Source organism: Amblyomma americanum, chromosome 7, assembly GCF_052857255.1.
Source record: "Amblyomma americanum isolate KBUSLIRL-KWMA chromosome 7, ASM5285725v1, whole genome shotgun sequence".
NCBI classification, from domain to species: Eukaryota; Metazoa; Arthropoda; class Arachnida; order Ixodida; family Ixodidae; genus Amblyomma; species Amblyomma americanum.
The window spans coordinates 53,643,812-53,667,547 of record NC_135503.1 but is presented as its reverse complement, the minus strand read 5'-3'; the positions used below and the strand labels follow the sequence as shown (position 1 = coordinate 53,667,547).

At 46.1% G+C, this 23,736-nt stretch overlaps 1 protein-coding gene across 3 annotated transcripts in view; it reads left to right on the top strand.

Moving 5' to 3' along the window:
- LOC144097112 (uncharacterized) overlaps positions 1-10,032 on the top strand; it is a 25,351-nt gene extending 15,319 nt beyond the window's left edge. Inside the window, exons 4-5 of one of the 3 annotated variants that reach the window (XM_077629895.1) lie at positions 5,748-5,849; positions 9,823-10,032. In XM_077629895.1, the coding sequence (XP_077486021.1) occupies positions 5,748-5,849; positions 9,823-10,013 (293 nt within the window). In that variant the 3' untranslated portion in view covers positions 10,014-10,032. Of the gene's footprint in view, positions 1-2,820; positions 3,504-5,747; positions 5,850-9,822 lie in introns of those variants that run through there. The other 2 variants (XM_077629897.1, XM_077629896.1) reach the window with 2 other exon arrangements.
- Positions 10,033-23,736: the final 13,704 nt, after the last annotated feature.

Genomic DNA, 23,736 nt, shown 5'->3' with positions numbered 1-23,736 from the left:
TACCACAAAATCATTGACTACCAACTTTATACTGTTCTGCAACATATTTTCAGCCGAAAACTGTCCCTGCACACTATACAGCGGGTGGGAACTATCAAAACAAGAACTCATTATTTTAGGCCAGTGCTAGCCAGGCAAATAAATTTCTTTTTCGTCTGTAACAAAAAAATTTCAGTGAAGCGAAAAATTTTAATAGGTCACTGGCTCATATTGGCCGATGGCAGTGTCAGCGGAAACATGAAGCATCTGGCTTGGTCGCGTCGTATTGCTGAGGGCTGAAGTTTTCTCGGTTGAAAAAAATGACCTCATAACCGGGGACGTCAAGAATCACTCGATATTAACGAACAAGGCCCACGCTTAGAGTAAGGCCTCGCGAACAGTTTTTAAAACAAGACAGCTGACCACAAGCATTGACTTCCGGATTTGAGCTCTGACCGTGAACTCGAGGAGAGACGCAGTATGGTGCATGCCCGCCATACGAATATGTCTGGCAGCCGGCGGTGTCTGAACTTTTTGGTAAATGTGGCTAACTGGCTGTTCAGAGCAGAATAATAGGCGCCAGTATCCAAAACACGCAAGAACGAGGCGACCATCGACCATATTGGGTATGTCCAGGGTAAGCCGCTCGGAAATTGCATGCTCCCGAGTCGAGAATTACTGTTCCTGGTCGTTGCCTGCGGTCCTTTCTACCGTTAATTTGATGTTGTTGCGTTTTCGTTGTAGCGGCGTCAATTCGGCTCAGTGGTCTGTGAGTGCACACTTTGTTATCGATAATTTATTAGCATTCCGTTTTCGTGTCAATGGGGTTCTCCCACGTAGTGATTTCGAGCGAGCCCACCTCCGAAGGTCGCTGGCTTCAGTTTTCCCGCCGAGAGCTGTGCGATCGGACCTGCGCTGCTCATGAAGAACTCGTGGTAGTTGGCGATTGCCTAGCCCTTGGAATGATTATTGAATTTGCTACCGACGAGAATTAAACCAGGGCTGTTAGCTGCGCAAATCTTCAGTAGTTCGGCGCCGTTCGCCATAGCGGTGTCGAGGAGGATTGACGAGAAGACTTCAGGTCCTTGTCGGCTGTAGGGGCAGCTCCGATAGAGGTTATCACATGTCAGCTTGCCGCGCTGTTGGTCGGCGATCTCGAGCGTATTACAGGACTAAGGCTGATGGCCGCGACACCCCTACATGAACCGGAATGAATGGAGCCGATGCGGACGCAGGCTACCGCAGACCTTGTACGTACGTGTTGCGATGACGCTCAGGTGGTGCAGGAAGAGCTGCTGGGAAATGTTCGTCGCTTGGCAACGGCGGCCGAATTACTTGCTGCACTTACGCGTAGTAGTGCTCACATTGGAGCTGGGAGCCGCCTAAGACACGCCGCAATGCTGCCAAAGTTCGCCGCGCGCAAACTGACCTATGAGCTCCCTTAATACAATGTTTGGGAACAGTTGGCGATAAGAGTTAATGGAGTACACCTAAGTGATGTCCGTGATGACATCAACTTGCTAAATCATTCAGGAGTTAGACAGCCAGAGCAGAACCGTGGGTCTAAATATTGGCATGCAGAAAACCAAAGTAATGTTCAGCAGTCTAGCAAGAGAACAGTAGTTCACAATTGTCAGCGAGGAGCTGGAAGTGGTAAAGGAATACGTCTACTCGGGGCAGGTATTGACAGCTGATCCGAATAATGAGAGGGAAATAACTAGGAGAAGAACAGGGTAGAGGGCATATGGCCGGTTCTCTCAGATCAGGAATAGCAGTTTACCAATATCGCTCAAGAGAAAAGGGTACAACAGCTGTATCTTACCGGTACTCACCTGCGGGGCAGAAACGTGGAGGCTAACGAAAAGGGTTCAGCTTAAATTAAGGACAACGACGCAGAAATGAGTGGAAAGAAGAAATGATAGGTGTATCTTTAAGAGGCCAGAAGAGGGCAGAGTTGATTAGGGAACAAACGCGGGTTAATGACATCCTAGTCGAAATCAAGGGTAAGAATTGGGCTTGGGCCGAGCATGTAATGCTCATAAGGCAAGATAACCGCTGGTCCTTAAGGGCAACGGAGTGGAGTCTAAGAGAAGGTAGGCGTAACAGGGGGCGGCAGAAATATAGGTGGGCGGATGAAATTAAGAAGTTTGTGGGGATAAGGCGGCCGCAGCTAGCACATGGCAGGGTTAATTCGAGAGACATGGGAGAGGCCTTTTCCCTGCAGTGTGAGTAGCTAGGCTGATTATGATGATGATGATGATGAAGATGAATACAACTGTGTCGGTTCTGTGCGATGGTCACACAGCAGAAACGAAGGCGGCGTGCACGGTACGATCGTACGCCAAAAATCTTTGCTGTAGCACCATGTCAGTGAAGAAACACCTCGGCAATGGTCTGTTTTCACTGACTGAAATGCAGCCCTCCAAGTGTTACAATATGCTCTTCGTCATGGGTCCCATGAACAACTTATCTCGGAAATCCGAGAGCTCCCCCACAGAGCCATCAACAAAGGGCACGATATTGTTTACCAATGGCTGCCAGGACACAGTGGCATTGCAGGGAACCACCGCGCGGACGAGGCCGTGTGAACTGCTCACCATGAGGGCGATTGTGTGTCCATCCCCATCTGGAGAGCCGAAGCAACGGGTAGGCTTAGACCACGGTCGCGGGACATCACGCTTGCCGCGTGGAATTCACGTCAATTCTCGCATTCGCGTTTATACACCTTGGACCCAGACCTGAAGCTTCGGCCTCCATCTGGCCTACCACGACGTGAAGCAAATTTGTTTTTTCGCCTTTTGCTTGGTGTAGCTTTCACCAAGCTCTACTCCTTCTTAATAGGTATGGCTGACAGCCCTGCATGTGCCATCTGCGGGTGTGATGAGACTACAGCCCACATTCATTGGGAATGCCCGGCCTACAGCGCTGAAAGACAGTCTATCTTCCGTGCACTGGAGCATCTAGACCTGCTCCCACTGACAGAAACGAAGATTCCCACTGGCCATTGGCCGCGGCGGTCATCGGCGGGCGGAAGGCTTCCAAGGCACTGCTCCGCTTTTTAAGGACTGCGCGATAGGTTGTGACTTCACTGAACGGTGTGGCTTTGCATAGTGACTAATTTCCTGCAACTCTCTTTTGTCCTTCGTCTTTTTCTCCCCTCACCCCTTTCCCCCCGTGTAGGGTAGCAGACCGTCTATTCTTCTGGTTAACCTCCCTACCTTTCCTCCTCCTTGGAAAAGGTCACGTACCGGCTGTACAGCGCTACGTTCAGATATTTGTTTCATATGGTCTCTGAATATTCAGCAAGAGTACCGCCTGTAACTTGTCTCTAGGAACAAAAAGCTATTGTTTTGCAAATTACTCAGAGCACCAGGATTTCTATTCACCGCTTCCACAGAGTTTCTTCAAATTTTGTTTGGGGTTCTATGTAACCCATGCGACGTGGCTATCTACCTTTTCCGACCTGTCTTAGCGGGTGGACTATGCTTACTCCAACTCTTTGTGCGGCAGAATATTGCCCGCCGAATGTGTTATCGCGACACTTGCCACTCGATACTTCGAGCGTTTTTTACAGGAGAATTTATTCCATGGTTTTGCTACACTGACTGTATCCTCTAACTTCGCTGATTGTCCTTGTTTATGGAGCTTTTTTATATGAGGTACCTTTTGCCGTGTGTTTTCAAGCAGTGTGTTTTTTTCAATAGAGTTCCATTTTCAGTGTTGCGAAAAATTTTGTACCAATAGTGATTTCAGTGTTTATCCTCCTCCTCCTATTGACGCTCAATGTACTTTGGATTGTCTAGATCTGATGTACTTACGCAGGTGCGAGAAATGTTACTGGCGGTGTGCACCACGAGTTTTTTCTACAGACTAAGTACGAAAACATCTCCCGTGAAGACTTGGCTTCTGAAAAAAAAAGGCTATTTTTGTGTCATCCGTGAAGTGCCGCTTCTGTGATATTCTCAAACAATCAAACACTGCTTCATCAATTCTAAAGACGCAATTTTGTTGTCAGATGCCTAGCAACGGACCCTGAAGTTCCATACCAACTTCACTTAAGGTACGATACGTTACCTTAGTGCAGTGCGCTACTGAAGTGCTTGATCTTTAAAACGTTCGACTACACAAATTATGAAAAGCTAGAATGATAGACCGGCACTGTGAATAAGTTGTTTCAACGAAATCTCATTTCTGCCAAATACCTGTTGATAAGAGGGAAGTGTATGAACAGGCAGGCTTTAAGCCGGAGTGGCGCTCCCTCTCGGTGGCATGCTGAGCCTTACTTCACGCTTAATGCATTATTACTCAGCCTTTTTTAGATGTATTTCGTGCTGTTTCCTAAAAGCTTTGTAAATAGTGCCTAACCATAATCATTATTATTTATTGCGCCTTAGGGGCTCTTAGAAAGGCTATTACATAAAGAGGTAGCAAAAAGACAAAAGTATGATGGGATCGCACAGCAGAAGGCAACATATATTATGACACGGCATCGCAAAAGGGCGGAGCGATCATACAGAGGTGCACTGTGTTCATCCGGCAATGGAGGTGAAGTAAAAAATGTGGCAGATAATACGGACAAGGATGCAACATGTAAATAAAACAATTTCAGTGCAGTGCATACCATGTATAAACAAAAATGAGGCTATAGCATTCTGTGCTCGAGCACCGGCCATCAAAACTGATCTGTTTGCGCGGCAGGGAGTCCGGGTGCCTCGCCCGCCCTGGCTATGAAGTTATTGCTTTAGTTTCTCCTCCCGGTGTGACACCGGTCACCAGTCGACGCCTACTTTCCGGTGCAATGAGGCTCTTATTTTAGCACACAATAGCTTGGAGAGTAAACGATGATTGAAGTGCATTTGGCAGGTGCTCTTAAGTAATTAAGAGCAACCTACTTTTCTGATTGATTGGTAAGCACTCCGGAGTCAGAAAATGAAGATGTCTAAAAGGCTTTAGAATACATTGAGGGTGACGCAACTTATAATCACCACCCGCATCCTGCCTCCACTGCTGCAGAAAGCCGTCGCCCAAAATTGTTCATTTAACTCTGACGTGTGCTAGCTGTGGCAGCCTTATCCAATGAGATATCGGAATCTCCTTCAACCATCTCATTGTGGCGCCTCCTGCTGAGCGAGAAGCGAAAGGACGGCCGGCCATCGACTTGTCGGGACGGCCACTTCCACTATCCGCCGGGTGCCGCAGTGCCACAGATCCCGGTGAACGTTTTTTTTTTTTTTGCTTAAATTGTTTTACTCTTTCGTGTACAACAGCGCTCATGCTGCTAGGTTTTTCTCGTTAAATGTAATCTCCTGTCAACTTTAGCTCTTTACATGCATTTTCATGCATTACTTGTATTTTCGCTGTATAACCTCTCTTATTTAAATGTCGGTGTGTTAATCATCCACTCTGACCCGTTCTGTGACTTTTCTATTGATTGGAGGAAATTGACGTCACCATATCAGCTTCGTCTTTGTTACGCCTCCATCCGGCAATTGCGTGTCATATGGCTGGTGATGTGCGGGAAGAGCGAGCTGGGTTTCTCCAGTATGTTCAGTATGTTCAACTGTTTCCAAAGCTGGCGCATTGCCTACAAATAATGAAAATAGGTGTTCTTGTCATTTTTTACCACTCTGTCACGAGAGAAATCTATCTTGACATGCTTCCACTGTGAACAATGGCCGCCAGACCTCAAGACTGCCCATAAGAACCTGTACACTCATAAAAAAATATGCTAGTTGAGTAGCTTTGTAGCACGTTTCTTTCTTTCCCAGGTAAACGACATTTCGAGCTCATGACCCTTGTGTACAACGATGGATCATCGTACGATTGTATGGTATTTTTCGTTTACTCACTATATTCAAAGCTTACAGATGGTAAGTTTCATTCACATAAGGAACATGAAATGAAGTATAAGAATATTTAGAGCGTTAAATGTTATAGAAAAGCGTTCTTTTCAAGTAACAAAAGTACCGCGACTATTTCGAAGTTAACAAAATGAACCTACAAGCGTCTCGTGTCAATCAGAAGTCAATATTTTTTTAAATTTCTGCGTCTTTTTCTCACCCCTGTCTATATTCAGTGGCCATCAACATGTAGAATAAGGGTATAAACAATCGTAAGATGAACTGCAGTTGTTTAATCATAAAGCCTCTAGAAACATGTTGTGACAGAAGGTATATTTACTGAGAGAGTATGCAACAAAAAAACCTGAACATTGAAAATTGGTTTTGAGGAAAGCAAATGACGCAGTAACTATCTCACACATCGGCGGACACCTGAACCGCGCCGTAAAGGAATAGATAAAGAAGAGAGTGATGGAATAAACAAATAAAGAGGTGCCGTAGTGGAGGGCTCCGGAATAATTTCGACCGCCTGGGGATCTCTAACGTGTACTGACATCGCACGGCACACGGGCGCCCTTTGCCTTTCGCCTCCATCGAAACGCGGCCGTCGCGGTAGGGTTCCAACCCTGGTACACCGGCTCAGTAGACGAGCGCTCTAACCACTGAGCCACCGCGAAAAAACATTTTAAGGGAAAACTGATCTGCCATGGACGCAGACTGAATAGTGCCTTACAAATCTTTCCGAAAGATGCTTAAGGATAGTGCCAGACTGCCCTTATTGCAGTTGTTTCTTTAAACTTGTTTACCGCTAATATCAGGGTATCCTTGAAGGTTTCCGAGAATTCTGACAATGAATATTTACTAATTTTATATTTCACAACCAGGACGCTATTGTTTCACGCGAATGAGTTTGTGCATGTCCTCTTCATCCTAACTTGAATATCGAACAACTTTATGATATCTCTTGATAGTGATACATTTTCCAGGGCTTTAACCATCGTCGACGTATTATTCTTATTAGAGAATAAATCAAAGTAGCTGTTATGCATTGCGGTGTCCAACAGCGAAGGGGCATGTAAATAACTGTGTTCAGGTTGAATTGTGGGAACACCAATATCTAATGATGTGATGTATTTTTAATACACATCACACTGGTGAACTGTTCCAGGTTTTTCGTGCGTTGTAAGCAAATACAAAACAGGTTCATGTGGTTCCGGATAATAGTATCAGGTATAACTTTGCATGGTGGTTGTGTTCTCCTTCCTGTTAAATAGTGCCGAGGGCTCACTGAGTATGATTTCCCCTCTGCGTTGAATATGTGGTAGTGTAAATTTTAATAATGAAATATCGCGACGTTAAAGCCAGGTCAAACCGTGCTTTTAAAACGTTCCAACAGCAGCCGCGCAGATGACGCGAGTTGTGGCGGGAGTTGTGTTGTAGCCTTGTGAATTTGAAGACCTGTGTTGTGCCCGCTTCTCAGCACAAAAGTACACGAAAATGTATTATTAAAACTCATGTGCTCTACGGCCGCTTCAGATGCCACTCTTTCTCATCGTACTTACCGCGAGATAACAGAAAATACTATATATCTAAGGAGCGTATCGATACAGAAGCAAATAGCTACTTCCTCGGTGGTAGTTATTTACTCTGTGAGCGCATTAATCCACTTCCTTTGCCTGCCGCACGCGGGCGCCAAATTAGTTTTTATTGAGGGCATCAAACACCTTTGCCCACGCAGTGGTGGTGATCGAATATCACCTGACGCGCGCTTTACGATTCTGCTTTTTTGTCTTTGACTTTCACTGGAATGTTTCAGCCTATCTTCCAGTATATTTTGATAATGAAAACTAAACGGTCATGCTCCAGTGGAACATTGAAAAGAAATGCACAATATTCATAGCACAAAACCTCTTCATTTTTATTCCGTGCGTGATATCGTTATTCCAGTTTCTGGTGTTTCGACCGTTCGTCGTGCAATTTATGGCCTGAAATCATTTTCTCAAGGCACTACATAGTGTAAACCTACGAGAACCTTCCATCACGGGCGCTAATAAAGAGGAAGAATACCTATTCGTGCAGTTAACCCAATGATTAAACAGAATACTGGGGACTACTGTTCTGGCTATTTTAGTTATGAAAGGCGAGTAATGAAAGTAGGTAGAAAGCCAATAGTTATCGAAAAGAAGTAAAAAAGAGAGGTTTTTGCTTTTATTTTATAATTTGTAGGCTTCATCTATAGAATAATAACACTTTGTTTATTTTATCGCTGAAAAATATTTTTTTATTAAGCAGGAATAGTAAAGAACGCCATGCAGAAGGTGGGATCCGAACTCACGAGCTACGAATTCTGTTTTCTGTGCTCCAAGGACTGACCTACAGCGGCGGCTGTTTAGTCTTCTGCTTTCGTGGGCATTTATGTTTCGGGTAACCGACACACTCAAGTTTAGGTTAGACGCAACATAAAAACAACCCCAAAAATAGAAGACTAGAGAGCCAATTGTGTAAGGTTCTGGCAACGGTATCGGGAAAAAAAGCATCGGGTATTCCGGAATGTGGCTTGATTATCGGCTCCATCAAAGTATCTCAGAGTCCCGCCAGAAAACTACAGGAACAGTGACCCGTATTAGAGACCGCAGATATGAGATTTTAGGAACACAGCAGAAAAATCGAGGACTCAACAAATGGAAGTGCTCGCTCGTGCAACTCCAAGTAATTTGTTTTTTCTCTCAAACGCATGGTGTGTGCTGCAGGTTTTGCACTGTTCAAGGATGACTATACAAATGCTACACATGGTGTTTATCTAGGCTTTATCTTACGATAAAAGTAATGAAACGAAAGTCTTCCGCCGCGTATTCTCTAGTAGCCTTTACTTGTTGCACTTACTCTTCGTGCAAGATCCGGAGGTTCTGTTTCTACGCACTGTTTGCCAGGTTCGCTTGGCAAGAGCTTCAGTGATGTTTGTTGGATCAACTCTTTGACATGCCACTCGCGGGAGGCATGGTTATTATCGTGAAACTGTCCTAGAAACCTTTTGCTTATGTACCCGCTTCTCAATGGAATATTTACGGTGTGCTGCCAAAGAAAGAGCCTTACAGAATTCTTGTTTATGCATCCTTGCCTCTTCCTGCGCATCAGTCATAGTGCTCTTTTGGTCCTTGGCAAAAATCAATGATGAATGTAAAACGAAGGCCTCTACAGCCTGCTGTGAAAACTCTCTGCTTGAAACTGCATGTCGGAATTCTCCCCACAAAGACATCGACAACGGAAAAGAGAATTTGTGTACCATTGTGTATCTATTGTATTTTGTATAGAAACCCAAAGACTGTTGTATATGCATTTATAGATTGTTGTGATGTGGTTTTCATTTGTGATGTTTTATGGCACACTTTTATGTAAGATTTCTTCTAAAGCGCGCCTCTCAGGCGCCCATTCCTGCGTTCCGCATCTTAGTTATCAGCGTAGTGGGCCTAAGACGTCACCTGAAAGGCCACAGCTCAGCCTGTCACCTCTAAACAGACAGGTGACAGGTGACCGGTAGTAGCAGAGCAAACCTCCACCTGACAAGGCGAGAACGGCAGGTTGCTCGGCGTATTGCAGAACTGATATACGTCAATAACTGCGCTCAATTTTTGCAATAGCGGCTGTCGTAACAAGCTGTAACTTTTTAGATATCCCCATAGAATTCGGTTTTTGTCTTCACCAACGTTATCTAAGTTAGCTTTACCTACAGAGCAGTGTTTTGTGGAACTAATACGTATTTTTTATTTATAGATAAAAACGCGTTCTTCTGTTCTTCTGAGCCTGACAACAAAATTTTCATCCATAAATTTACAGCTCGGCTTCTCTTACTCATGAAAACAAAATTGAACGAAAAAGTTAAAACAAATTACCAACCTTTGCGAATATTCTGCTATTTCATTTCATCATAATGAACGCCATTTGTGATGTTCATAAAAACGTACATGCGAAAAAGCATTTACCTTTAAATTGCATTTCCTTTCAGCTGGACAGCTTTGCGAGATGTATATTCGAGGAAATGCCGTCAATAATCCACCTCCTCAGGACTGTGTGACGTTCTATAATAATAAATGCAGGACTCACCGGCAAGAAACATACAAGATATATATTGAGAATTGCACTCGTGGTGCTGAATATGAAACTGAACCGATCAACGTGATTCCCATTAAGAAATAAAGAAGAATACAAGATTGTATTACGTTTTTATATAGTTATGAAGCATGCCTGCAGGCACACTTGAGTCTAGCAGCCGCCACTCTGGTTTAGTGGTTACGGTGCTCGTCTATTGACCCGATAAACCCGAAAGTTGAATCCCGGCCGCGGCAGGTGCATTTCAATGGATGCAAAATGCTAGGGGCCCATGTACTGTGTGATGTAAGAGTACATTTAAGAATCCCAGGTTGTTGTAATCATCCAGAAGCCCTCTGCTATGGTGTCCCTCATAGTCTGATTCGCTTTGAGACATTAAATTCCACTAGGCTAAACCTAAGCACACTTTAATCAGGACTGCGGACTGAGTATGGACTGAATCTGGACTGCTTGGTTGGTGTTGATTGTATCAATGCATAAAACATTCGAAAATATGTTTGCATAATAATCATCTTTCCGAATGCATGTATGACCAATTCCTTGCTCATTACAGGCATAAACGAACCACACTTTGAAATGCAGGCTTTGAATTATTCATCGCGCAAAACTTTGGCTCGGAAATCTTAATTGTTGCTAAAATTTTATCAGGACTGACAAAATGACGAGGTTGCGTCCAGCAGTGCTAAATCCTTCAGCTCGTGGTTTTTCTTCCAACTATTGCTAAGCAAACCACATGCGCAGTGGTTTCTGGCTTCAGACGACGAGAAAAGTTTCTCCTATAGTACGAAAGAGCCCTTCTCGCGGATATATGTCATCATTTCTATTGCGTTGGTGCGCACACATATGAAAAACTTTGATGTCCATGTACACCCTTGCTCTTGACTCCTTTCAAAATGTTGGGCTCTAACCGATCATAGCATAGAGATATGCACAACAGAACCGATAGAACATCCTGCAGGTTGCAATTTTTTTTCCAGTGAAGGATTGCAACCCTATTCGAGCGAGGAAAGCGCTTCAACAAAACGACCGGTCCGGTAAGGTAAAGGGCCTTGAAGCACTAAGGACCGCTGCGTGGTATGCACTGCAGAACGAACGAAATCGGGTAAATATTCGCTTAGCTTAAATTAAAGGAACGCTTACGTTAACACCGTCCTATTCTTGTTTTAATAAAACTTGATTCTCTTCTTCATTCTGGCTACGTTGGCGTTTTTATGACAACAAAAGACGCATTTATTGTTGAGAAAATTGGATTCGCATACTCAGAAACACTGGAACAGCGCATTTCTTCAACTGGAAGTTGTTCATGAACGCAATTTTTGCGCACATCTTAAGTATACATCATAACAATCATTATATGCGCAGATATCTCGTCACGACCTTTGTGGATTTCTATCATATATCGTCAAAAACCCACTAACTGGTTTTCTATGGCAGTCTTAACTACTCGGGGTGACCGCAGAACAAACTATAAAGGCTGCATTTTTCTACGCATCGGAAAGTTAGAGCATTCCCGTCACCATGCTCATAGTAATATCTTACAGTATTGCACAGTTGCACCATAATTAAAAGAAACGTAGACGAACGCTGGAATTAATCTTCCCGCATGTCGATCAATTCAGACGCGTGAAATCCTCACCGAAAATGACGGTTTGCTACTGTATTGAAGTGAATGGTTATGTAACGTGGCCTCTGGGAACCGCGAAAAAGTTGTCGGGCACCCTGTAAAGACGTTCTATACTTCTTTGTGAGATCCATTTGAACCCTCGTCATACAATCACCCTGTTTATTTCAGCAATGGCGGACGCAGCGAGGTTTAAGAATATTCGTGAACACTTTGTAGCCAATAATTCCATGGTGTGGTGAGCATCGACAAAGATTCTTATCAATGTTTGTTGTCCTCAAGCCAATAATTATATAGGCGTTTTGCAGTCAATGTTTTTTGCTTTCGGAGCTTGTTGTACATGTGAGCCTTCTGTGTGCCTCCTATTCTTCAATATTCTTTTCGGCTTAGTCATCAGCACTGATGTATTACGATCATATCACTACACTGACGCCTCATGCAAACCTACTCAAGACCACAGGCATGAGGGTTTCATTCGCATCATTTGAGCAGTTTGTGATCCCACTGGAGGAATTACGGAAAGTGTTTGTCTGCTTTTTTTTCGAGACATGCGGTCCTTATAACAGTGACCGCGGATATTGTCTTGTGAGGGTGTTTTCACTCACAGGGCGATTAATAATGCTAAGGTGTCACATGCCTCATCGGCAACGAAACCCGATGACGTTGTAAGCGTTGACCAGCAGCAGTGATCCAAAAATCTCAGATTACGCCACCATGCAATCAAAGAAAAATGAAATTTCTTCAGAAGGTGCGCTTGAATTGAATCCAGGACTTGTGGATTGCGAAGCGAGTATGGAACCAATAGACCACAAAACAGCGTTGCTTCTTGGCGACCAAAGATGAACACTGTATATGCGTTTCATGCGACTGTATGCTGGTGATCAGGGAAAAAACTAAATAATTATTTTAAACTAAAGGAAAAAAAAAGAACCAATGCTTGCACATTCAAACCATCCAGGCAATCTTAAGTGCCCTCCGTAATTTTTATCCCTCAAGTAAAGAAGAAAAAAGGACAGCACCGGTTCCCTAGTTGTTTCAGCTAACACGTCTTAAGCACGTAACATGTGGTTCGATCGCGAGCGTCGCTGCGTACCTACCAGTTTCGAAAGAAGGTAGAGGTACCATGGCCTCCTAGCCTGGCTCTCGTCTTCTCTAGAGTGGAATGCTTGCAAAAGGCGTTTTGGACGCGCCTTCTGCCAACCAAAATACATTGTGCCGTGGTGATATTTGGCTTAACTGCCCTTGCGAAATTAGCATCTACTGAGTCCAGAAAAATTAAAACGACACAATATGGGCCAAGAGCCCACGGCCGCTGCTTGTAATTAAGCAGACAGATAAACGAACCATAATGTCAGATTGACATGTTAGCTTAGGCACGGTTTTTTTAAAAAATAGGGAATTTATCTTAGCATGTTGTGTGTACAAAGCCATTTCAACTCACATTCTTTTGCTCTTCAAATAATCTTTTCTTGCTTATGCTCAGCGAAGAGCTAACCAAAACTATGCGTAACGCTTGGACCGTTGTCAAGAAGACAAGTAGATAAATTAATAGTGTAGTTTATAAAGCAGGCGTGCACGATCCGAAGAAGTATCGCCCGTCTTTTAAAGGCGAACCTGAAATGTGCAACGACATGAGCTGCAATTTTCGCGTTTGCTTTGGAGGCTAACTAAAAGCGAGTGTTTAAAACAGATGAGCAAAGTAGTTCAATAGTGTCTGATGTTCGCAGGGAATGGAACGGTAAGAAGTACGATGTGTTCTTTATAATTTCTTGTAGCTCTTGTTTCGTATGCATAAATTTATATGTCCACATTTTTTTCCCACGATCAGAGAAATTTGGGATTTCGGTTCGGGACGTGACCATAAGAAAAAACGAGCTGCTGCAGCTAAACGAAGCAGTTGGCTCTTTTCCCCGCCTTAGCGGAAAGGAATAATTCGGAAGCGCAAGCAGCCAGAACATCTTTCATTTTCTATGTTTTTGTACTTGTGAGAGGTGGCTGGTTACGGGAATGGGTTAAAGAAGGGAATGCTTGCTTCTGCTACAATGGGCTTAGGCATTCTTTCTTTCAAAACGGGCTTTATTGGTAGAAGAATGCCTGTTGCGGTGCCCGGGTACAGAAGGCAAGCATAGGTCTGGGCTCGGACAGCTGACACTGTCGTTTCGCGCGGTGTGTCGGTTCTGCCGCTACAGTGGCTGATCATCTTCCTCCCCACAATCTTCCCTGGTGAGAAGGACAGCCATTGATCATTCAAAAAAATTCAACCTTCTCGACAACCTTTACTGAGGCATTGTTTCCCAATTGTTTGTCTGTACAAGGCACCCTGGCCAATTTCTCATTCTGGCTATTTGTCACTCCAGCAGAAGACAACAACATCGTTGCAATTTAGAGGGACAACAAGACGCAGGGATTGTAGTGCGACTACAAACGAGAGACGTGAACAGTTTTGATCGAGCCCACGTCGCCGGAGATCGAGTGAGAGCCTTACTGGCTCGACGATGGGTAACGGGAAAAGAGTATTCAAGGACGCGGCAACGTCCGTGCAACTTTGGAAGCAACTAGAAAGAAAGACCTGCGGAGGCAGAAGGCACACGAAGCCAAATAAGGAATGTCGGAAGAAAACTGTCTGTGCTTGTGAGTTTTCAAAGCAGTATTTCTGGCGGCCCTGGGCGTAACCGGGTGAGCTGACGGCACTTTTCAGTGTGTTTGAAGGCTTGGTAATCGGTTGTGAACTCCAATGAATCAGGATTGTAAGAAATAATGGTGTCAAGCGGCGGGGATGGTTCACGGCCGTGCAAAAAATGGCTAGAAAGCAGTAGAGCTCTGCATAGCGGTGTTGTTGGCGTACGTTACGAATAGTAGCACTACGTCCAATTTGGAATGGTCTGCAGCCATGTACTTTGACCACAAGCCACAAAACTTCCGATCATAGTCTTCCCTAAGGCCTTTCGTTTGCGGGTAGTAAGCCTAGTACTCCATCGAGTAACGTTGCACTACTGAGCAAGAGATGAAACCACATCACACAAAAACACTCACCCATGGTTGCTTAGCAGTTCACGTGGTGCTCCGTGGCGAAGTATTAAGTGGTGCAAAAGGAAGGCTGCAACATTTCGCGCCGTAGCAGCAGGAAGGGCGGCAGTTTCGGCGTACAGTGTCAGATGGCCTACAGCGAAAATGACAGCGGTTTGCGGCAGCAGTGTCGGAAGCGGTCTGCAGAGCTGAATGCCAACCTCGTCGAAAGGCGTCGATGGGCAAGCAAAAGGATGCATTGGGCAGGCCGAATGGTGCTGACCGGGCTTGCGGCGTTGACAGTCGTGGCAAGGACGAACAAACTTGCGGGCGAAGGTGTACATACGGCGCCAGCAATAGGGGTCTTTAGGGCAACGGTGTGAGCGGCTTTTGGGTTCAATGTAAAATGCAGAGCACATTTCCGAGCCTTAATGTCCGGGGATCACATGGAGCAATTGGCGGTCACCGGAGAGCTCACAAGAGAAGTGATCCAGGGATCTTTGGTCTGCTCAGTGGCCATATCGTTCAGCGACAAGCGGGCTTGGTCGACGGGGGAAGAGGTGGTGGTGGTGGTAAACATTTATTATTTACAAAGAGGTGTTTGGGCCCAGGCCCTATGGCTCAGCTCCTCAGAAATCTAGGTGGAGCTCCTATTCCGGAGCCCCAATGGCGTCTAGCGCCGCTCGCGCCCTGGCGACCAAGGTCCGTTGGGACTGCAGGTCATGGCAGCTGAGCAGCGCCGCCTCCAAGGCCTCCCTAGAAGGGTGGGAGATGAAGGATTGGGAAGGGCGGGGATTGGAAGGGCAGGCCCAGACCATACGGAAAACGTCCGAGAACGTCGCTCCGCACAGCCTGCAGCCACCATCAAATTCTGAATTGAAGTGTTTCATTACTGCCGGGCACAGCATTGTATTTGTAAAAATTTTGAGAAGAAGCCGTTCGTCTGCTCTCCGGAGACACTTACAGGGTTCCGGAAAGCGACGATGACAGTCCTTATAATATTTACTGATGTCTTTGAATGCAAGTAGATATTGGGTAGCAAGTGTGAGTGCCCGGGGAGAGAGCACGCGGGCCGCCTGATCGGCTAACTCATTGCCCTGGAGTCCCTGGTGGCCGGGAGCCCAGATGAGGTTAAAGTTTGGAGGGTCGCTGGACCGACAGCAATTTTGTAGGATGCGCCAGGCGAGAGGAGGTATCCAACCCAGCTCATAGTTCCGACAGGCCCCCTTCGAGTCGGTAATGATGTGTTTCACTTGTGGGAGGGAGAGTGCGAGCGAAATCGCGATTTTATTCGCGCGTGTTGCGCTGAAGGCGCGGAAAGTGAGTCCTGCCACTGTGGTGTTGTCGTGGACCACTGCTGCGGTGAACCACCCCCCACGGTGGGGACCGGCAATGTCCACGTAGTACACATGTTGTTGTCGACCATAATGTCGCTCCAGTGCGTCTCCTGGCGACGGCCATTGTGGTCAGAGTGTGACATGTTGCGGGAAATGGGTCGGACCCTGAGGGCGCGTCTCCAGGGTTCTGGCGCTCGTACCCGTTCCTCAAAGGTGATGGTGTGTTGGATGTGGAGTCGGTCAAGAATGCGGCGACCGGATGGCGTTTGTGATAGGCGCGTATATTGGTTGACGAGATGGGCGCCTCAGAGTTCCCGATAGGTGTTGACCACCCTCAGGTCCAACAAACGCTGGTTGGATGTGGTAATGGGAAGGTCAAGAGCCCGTTTGATGACTTCGCGGTACATGACCTCGAGTTGGTCCTCGCCGTGTTTGCGCATGTGAAGGTAGGGGGTTGAGTAGAGAATTCTACTCGTTACAAAGGCATATGCCAGCCGCAAGGCATCTTTGCTTCGTAACCCGCCACGCTTGTTGGAGACTCGGCGTACCATACGGCCCACCTGATCACCATACATGCGGAGTTTTCCGAGTTTTGTGTCCGGTCTGCGTTGTTGGTTATATAAAGAGACCGAGGATGCGGATCTCCTTGGCCTCTCTAATCTGACCCGAAGGGAGTGTGAGGTGAATTGAAGTGTCGTCCCGAGGAGAGGATCGAATATGGTGAAATTTTGATTTGGTGGGAGCACACCGGAGACCACAGTATGCAGCGTAAGTGTCCACTGCCTCCGCTGCCTCTTGTAGGCAGGCCTCCATCTGCCCGAGATTGCCTTCTGGTGCCCAGATAGAGATATCCGCATATAGGGCATATCGGATGCCGGGCATCGAGCTTAATTTTGCGGGAAGGTCTTTCATTGCGAGGTTGAAGAGGAGGGGAGAAAAACCGCACCCTATGGTGTACCCCGGTATCCGATGGTATAGGGTCCGTGTTCCTTGTCTTGAATTCGAATGTAGGCCTGTCGATTCGTGAGAAATTGCCAGATGTATCGGTATGTATTCTGACTACAGTTGGTATCTTGGAGGTGGCTAAGTATTACTTCATGTTTTACATTATCAAAGGCTCCTTTCAAATCCAAGGCCAGGACTACCTTGTCATTGTGAGGGAGTTCTTTGGGCTCTAATATGTCATGATGGAGTTGTAGAAGGATGTCTTGTGCGGATTTCTGTGGTCGGAAACCAAACATATTGTCAGCTAAAGTGTGATGTGTTTCGAGGTAAGTGGACAACCTGTCTCGCACCATAGTCTCAGTCAGTTTGCCGACACAAGATGTGAGGGAGATAGGGCGCAGGTGCTCCACATCAATTGGCTTGCCTGCCTTAGGAATAAACGTCACTAAGGCTGTTTTCCAATCCGGGGGGAGAGGAATCTCTCCAAGCCAGATATGGTTGATGAATTCGAGGAGGGTACGATAGGCTGTATCCGGAAGGTTCGCCAGAAGTTTGACGGTAACCCTGTCCCGGCCTGGTGCAGTACCACGTTTCATTTTGGCTAGGGCCTCCTTGAAATCATAGATCAGCTCCAGATTTGCTTGCCCAATGTATGAGCATTGAGAAAGGCGAGGGTCCACCGTGGTACAGAGATATCTGTCACACAATGTTCGGGCCAGTTGTGTTGTAGTGCCGGGAAAGTTATGCATTGCACGTTGTAGGTTCCGCGCCGTTTCTTCACGCGTTTGATTGGGGTCAATAAGTGCACGAAACATACGCCAGGTGTTGCGGCGACATCTGGCGTGCAGCAGTGTTGCATCAATCCACCCATTAGTGTCGGCTAACTGAGCGGCATAGTCGGCAGCCTTGTGGGCGAGTTCAAGAATGCGGTGTCTGAGTTTCTTCTTGTGTTTCTGCTTTCTCCATCGTTTGGTGAGACTGCGGCGGGCCTCCCAAGGATGAAGAAGATGGTTGTCTACTTCAGGGGTGGAATCAGTGAGCTGAATGTATTGTTCGTTTTTGCGGAGAGTTGTCATTAGAGAGGTCCCCCATTCTTGATATCCCGAGTGAACGATGTCGACAGAGGGTAGTGTTGAGCGGAACTTAGTCCAATCGGGAATATGTGCTTGCGTTGTGCGGCGTTTAAGGGGCCGTGTGTAAATGGTCGTATTAATGATGCAGTGGTCACTGCCAAGGGTGTCTTGGGTGTTAAGCCAGTCGGCGTGCCGAATATTGCGGGTAAGAGTCAAATCTGGGCTTGTATCCCTGGTTACTGAGTTGCCCATGCGAGTGGGGTTGGCCGGATCGGTATGGAGGGTTGCACCGAGAGTCGAAATTAGTTCCGCCAATTTTCTGCCTCAGGGTTCCTCCCTAAGGTAGCCCCATTGCCGACATGGAGCGTTGAAATCTCTACAATGAGCAGGGGGTCACGTCCAGCCACGCGCATTGCTTCTATAAAGAGCGTAGAAAAAGTCACGTCTTTAGGTTTTGGGGGGCAGTATATATTAAGCACATGAATCGAGGGGTCTTTGCTCGGCAAAGTAAGACCGTGACCATGACATAGGAGTATTCGGGGGTCGATGGGAGGGTGACCTCTTGTGCTGTATAGTCTTTGTGAACTAGGATGCAGGTTTGTGTGTCCCTCTGGAAAGTCTGATAGTTAGTGAGCTTGGTGTTGGCTCCGGGCTCCTGAAGGGCGACCATGGCCACGAGGAACTCGAAGGTTTCAAGGTAAAGGTGAAAGTGGGCTCGCTTCCGCCGGTCCTTGAAACCCCTGCAATTCCACTGGGTTACTGTGAAGGGATGTGTTTGTGTCGGTGCTCGCGATCTAGGATTGGGGGCCATGATCAGAGGTTGAGGGGGTGAAGGATGCTGTGTAAAAGAGGTTAGATCCACTGCAGCCCGAAGCCGTGCGGAGGGCGCATTCCTTGTTATCGGAATCGTCAATACGACGAGAGAGTTTTGTGGGGCGTTTGTGAACCCTACGGGGTCTTACGCGTTTAGAGAGACGTGGGTTTTCGAGAATCCATTTCTGGGTTAAGACTGATACCGAGCGAGCGATGCGGGCAGTTATGCTATCCATCTGGGCAGCAATGGCAGCATTTATGAGTTGAGGAAGCTGTGCAGCAATGTTTTCGATAGTCGTCACTCGGGCCTCCAGGGCATGATGGTGCGCTTCAGTCGGTGGCGAGGGTACTCGTTCAGTTATGTTATCGTCATCCTCCGTAAGGGAGGGCATATGAGAAGAGTTTTGAGTGGCCAGAGCGTTTAGTCTGGCTTCGAGCTTCTCATTCTGTTCCCGGAGGAGAGCAAGCTCTCGTTTAAGTTCAGCTTCGAGGGGCGAAGGGGGGTTAGTGGAAGTGGGAGAGGGAAGTGAAGACGGGGAGGACTGGGAGGCCACTCGACTTGCCCAACTACCCATCTATGATTGTTTTGACTCCCGCAGTGGGGCGCGATCGACGACGCCTTTTTGCTGACGTGGCCCGGGCGCTGGGTTCCCGGTGCCACCGCTTTATGGCGCGGCCTTCTTGGGTTGTGATGGTGCCAGTTGCTGGAGTTCCTTGTCGTTGTCTTGCTTGGAGGTGTTGGCGCGATCCTCTCGTTGCGCGTCTTGATTGGCACCGCCGGGTGGCGTGTTCTCCGCCTTGTCCGAGCGTCGTGGTGGTGGTGGTCCTTTAGCGTGCTTAGGGGGCCCGCTAGGTGAATGAAGTTTTCGGAATTTTCCGTTATTTTCACGGGAGCTGGTGAGGTGACTACCCCCGCAAACAAGGCAGATTGGCTTGCAGTCGTGCGGTGCCATTCCCTCTTCAGTGGCGCCGACATTTTGGCCGCATAGGCCACAGTGTTCGGGTACTGGAGCCGGACCGATGTCGACTCGATGGCCCAGTTCGCCACACCGGTAAGAGGCTGGGATTGTACGTTTGTATTGACGAACTGGGGCAAGCTCGCAGTTGTATGCACGAAACGGGGACAGTGGAGCCCCCAAAAGTGAGCACGGCCACGTTGGTGGTTCCCAGCTTGCGGATGGCTACAAGTTCACCATCACGCCACTGGATTTTGGTTTGAAGCGATTCGCTAGTTTCGCGGTTGTGCACCGTGATAACCCCACGACACACATGACCAGTCAGTTTTCCATGTCCACGCATGGCAATGAGGCCCTAACCGGAGGGGAGTTGAAAGTCTGTGAGCAGGCGTCGGACCACCTCTTCTTCTTGCGTGCCACAGACCACTAGGTTCTGTTCCCAACTATGGGAGATAGGGCGTTGGGCTGAGTTGGTCGAGCGTGATGAGTGATGGCAGCGCCCAACTCACCGGCTTGGAAAGCTGTTTTTAGATAGACCGTCGTTGTAGGTTTGACCACTACGACATATATATAGTCTCCTGGTTGCATGCGCACAGGTGGTTTGGGCACCCACGAAGATGCCGGTGTCTGTTGTTTCTTCGTAGGCTTCTTGGGGGAGAAAGCGCGATTCTCCCCTTTCGGCGAGTTAAGTGTGGAGCCTGAAGCCGTGGGGAAGAGGAAGTGCATTCAACGGCCAGAGGTGAGTGAGACAAAGCACTGGCGTCGTTATGCTTCCTGCCAGAGTGATAGACCACACGAATACCATACTCTTGGAGACGTAAGGACTCTTGGAGGAGTCTTGAAGGAGTCATGCTCTTTCAGGAGCGAGGAGGTTGTTTGAGTCTTTTAAGGAGGACAACGACATAAAGAATTGTGGTCCGTAATGACCTCGAAGGTCGGCCGTATACGTAAGGCCGAAATTTTTCGGTCGGCGAAACGATGGCGAAGCACTCTTTTTCGATAACTGAGTAGCTCAACTCCGGTTTTGTAAGGAAGCGGTTCACGCATGAAAGAACATATCCGACAAGTCGGTAATTACATTGCACAAGAACAGCACTGACACCAGCGCCATTGGTATGTTTTTGAACTGCACTTGGAGCATTGGGGACAAAAAGCCTTCAGATTGCGGGGGCCTCGCAGTCTGAAGTTTCTTGGTTCAGATCCCCGCACCTTCAGAAGAATTTTGTTTGTTCTTTGCAGTACACGTCACTATATTATGGCCTACAGTTGACGTTATGCACGAGCATGGTGACGTCGCTGAGGAATGTCTTGCCACGGACGCCGACGGATGGCGGACTGTGACTTCTGTGCTAATGGGGACATATAATGATCTCGCATTAAAATGTGAAAGGTCACTAAGCAAAACGGCAAAAGAATAAAAATATTAAATAATGGAGATAAAAGCCAAGTGTAATCCCGCAATCAACTGATGAGAAGGGCGTTAAAACTGAAGAAAATAAGGCAAACATTACGAAATTTCGAAAACGAACAGAAACGCATGGTAAATATTAGGTTTTTACATGGTGCTTTCCTGGAATTGTGTTTTTATATTGTTTTCAGTGTTATCCGTTAACGCACTTAAATTATGTGTTAAGAATATTTAATTACCAAGCTGTCCACGAACAATATTCGACAAGCTGTGATTGGCTTGCAAAAAAAAAAAAAACCTCTCTTCATCTGTAATGAGCAGGTTTCTTGTTCATTCCGAAGGAAGGCGTGCTGTGTACTTTTCTAAAGATCAACTAAATAAATAATATTGTTAAATGCGAGCCATTACTTACACGGACGATACGACGCTGCTTGATTATGGTTACGAAAAGAGACGCGAAAATCTTTCCAGGACACCGTAAAGCCTATAACCTGTAGTAAACTTTCCGCTATTTGATCATACATGTCTGACTGTTAATTGGGATAAAACTGAGATGTTTCCTCTTCTGAAAAACGCTGTTGGTATTGGTAAGAAGTTTCAGTGATAACAGACGCACTATGCCGGTGTCAACAAATAATTTAAAATGTAAACTCCACATCATGAATGACGTGTTTCTTTCACATCTCAGTCATAGAAACCTAGTAGGAGCAACCTCTGCGAAAGGTAATATCCCTCCAAAGGAATTTATGACAAGCAGCATAGAATAAGTGACTTCAATTGTTTTCAGATCATCTGATTATTTTATTTTACTAAAGCTAGTTCCTGTATGACGCATCGTTTACATCACGGTTCTGCAATACTTATACATTGCTCTAAAAGCTATCACACCTGCTTAACAGACACCCCGGACGACTTAGACTGAAATGAATCCGATTAACACTTTGTAATTGTCGAGTAAGATAGCGATACTGCGTGCTACAGCAAATAATTTTTCTACCCTGTATTTTAAAAGAAGCTTAAGTTTTATGTTACCAGGTCAGTTGTTTTTAAATACTGTTCACGTAAACTATTTTTAAGTTATTTCATAAAATCGCGCTTTCCACCAACCTAATGAAAATTCTATATTATCTTTGTTTTTTTTTCTGTATCAACGTCGTATATGAAAAGTTAGTTGCATAAACAAATGTAAGCAATTTTTCGCCACATTGTGTGGTTGATCGCATTTAAAACCTCCGCCATGAGAATTTATTTGCTGTTAACCTTAGGCTGCACAAACAACTTTTAGCCAAACGAATATTTCTAGGATGGTTCCGAAAAAATAAGGATTAAAAACACATCTGCTCTTGTTAATGCAAACACGAACGTACATAAATGAACAGAGGTGATGAAAAAAAGAATCTCAAGGCTCGTTCAGCATCATGTACCTTGCACTTTATGGAGTTTGCTCAAGGCAAAAGCAAGTGGTCCTGAGCTCGCATGTATTTGAATATGTTTTTAATTGGATTTTGGCTGAGTGAAGGTGACCCAATTAACGGCAGCCTTGGGCTGCGAGATAAATTTAGAAGTCTGAGCGGTTTCTTTCCAATAGGAACCACCACTTCCGGAAATAATTTGTAGCGGTTTTGTGTTGGCTGTAGACCTTTATAGAAAAAAGCGAAGAGAACTCAGGGAGTTCGACGGCCATCAGCTATTCTTGTTTGTGAAAATTGGTTTACTAGTTGACTGTTTTCCAATCTGATCACACTAGCTAACAATGATGACTGCTTAAAATGTCTCTGTTGCGGAAGTTTGTCATCATTTAATTCCGTGTCCATGCGCTCATTTTGCGGAGTCTCGCATCTTAAAGAAACTGACAATGAATAGATGTTCCGGCCTTGTCTTCAAAATACACTTCTTAAATAACGACTCATCTAGCATTTTTCAAAACGGTGGAGGCCTAAAGTAATAAGGAAAGTAATATTGGAATAATTTGTCTGATTGCTAGGGCTTTTATTAGGAGGAAAGGGAAGGCTCACTAGGTGTCCCTATATCGCTGGATACGTGGGCAGCAGCATGAGGAAATAAAATAGGTGAAGGAGAGAGCGGAAGAATGAAAAAGGGCAAGAGGTCCTGTTTAAGAGGGGTCCGGAATAATTACAACCACCCATTTGTTTAAATGATTTGTCAGTCCACACTTAAGGAGCGAGATTCGTTCCCGTCAAAGTCCGACTGCAGCCGCTGCTTCGCAACTCTCAGCGTAGAACGCTACTCTTTTACGAGTGGGAACACCTTCTAGAAACCTCTCCGGGTAGGTTATGGCGGCAGCTGAGTCGTTTAGAGCTGCACACACGCTTCCGGTTGCGTACCAAGGGGAATGTTCGAAACTCAAGCGACACTAAAAGTCATGTCGAATGAACTTTATTTGCGGGAATCTAATAGTGGTGTGGACGAACGGACAGAAAAAAGCTCGCAGTATGGGAAGCAGAAAATGTGGATGTTAAACGCATTACTGCAGTAAAAATTACTTGACCCGAGCAAACAAATTTTCGTCCTTCCACCAGGGCTAGTCAGGCGCAAAATACTGGAAAAATTCTCATTCGTTTAGTTGCATAGTGGCATGAAAACAATGCACGTCACGCTTTTCTTTCTTTAAATATTTGTATTGTATGCAT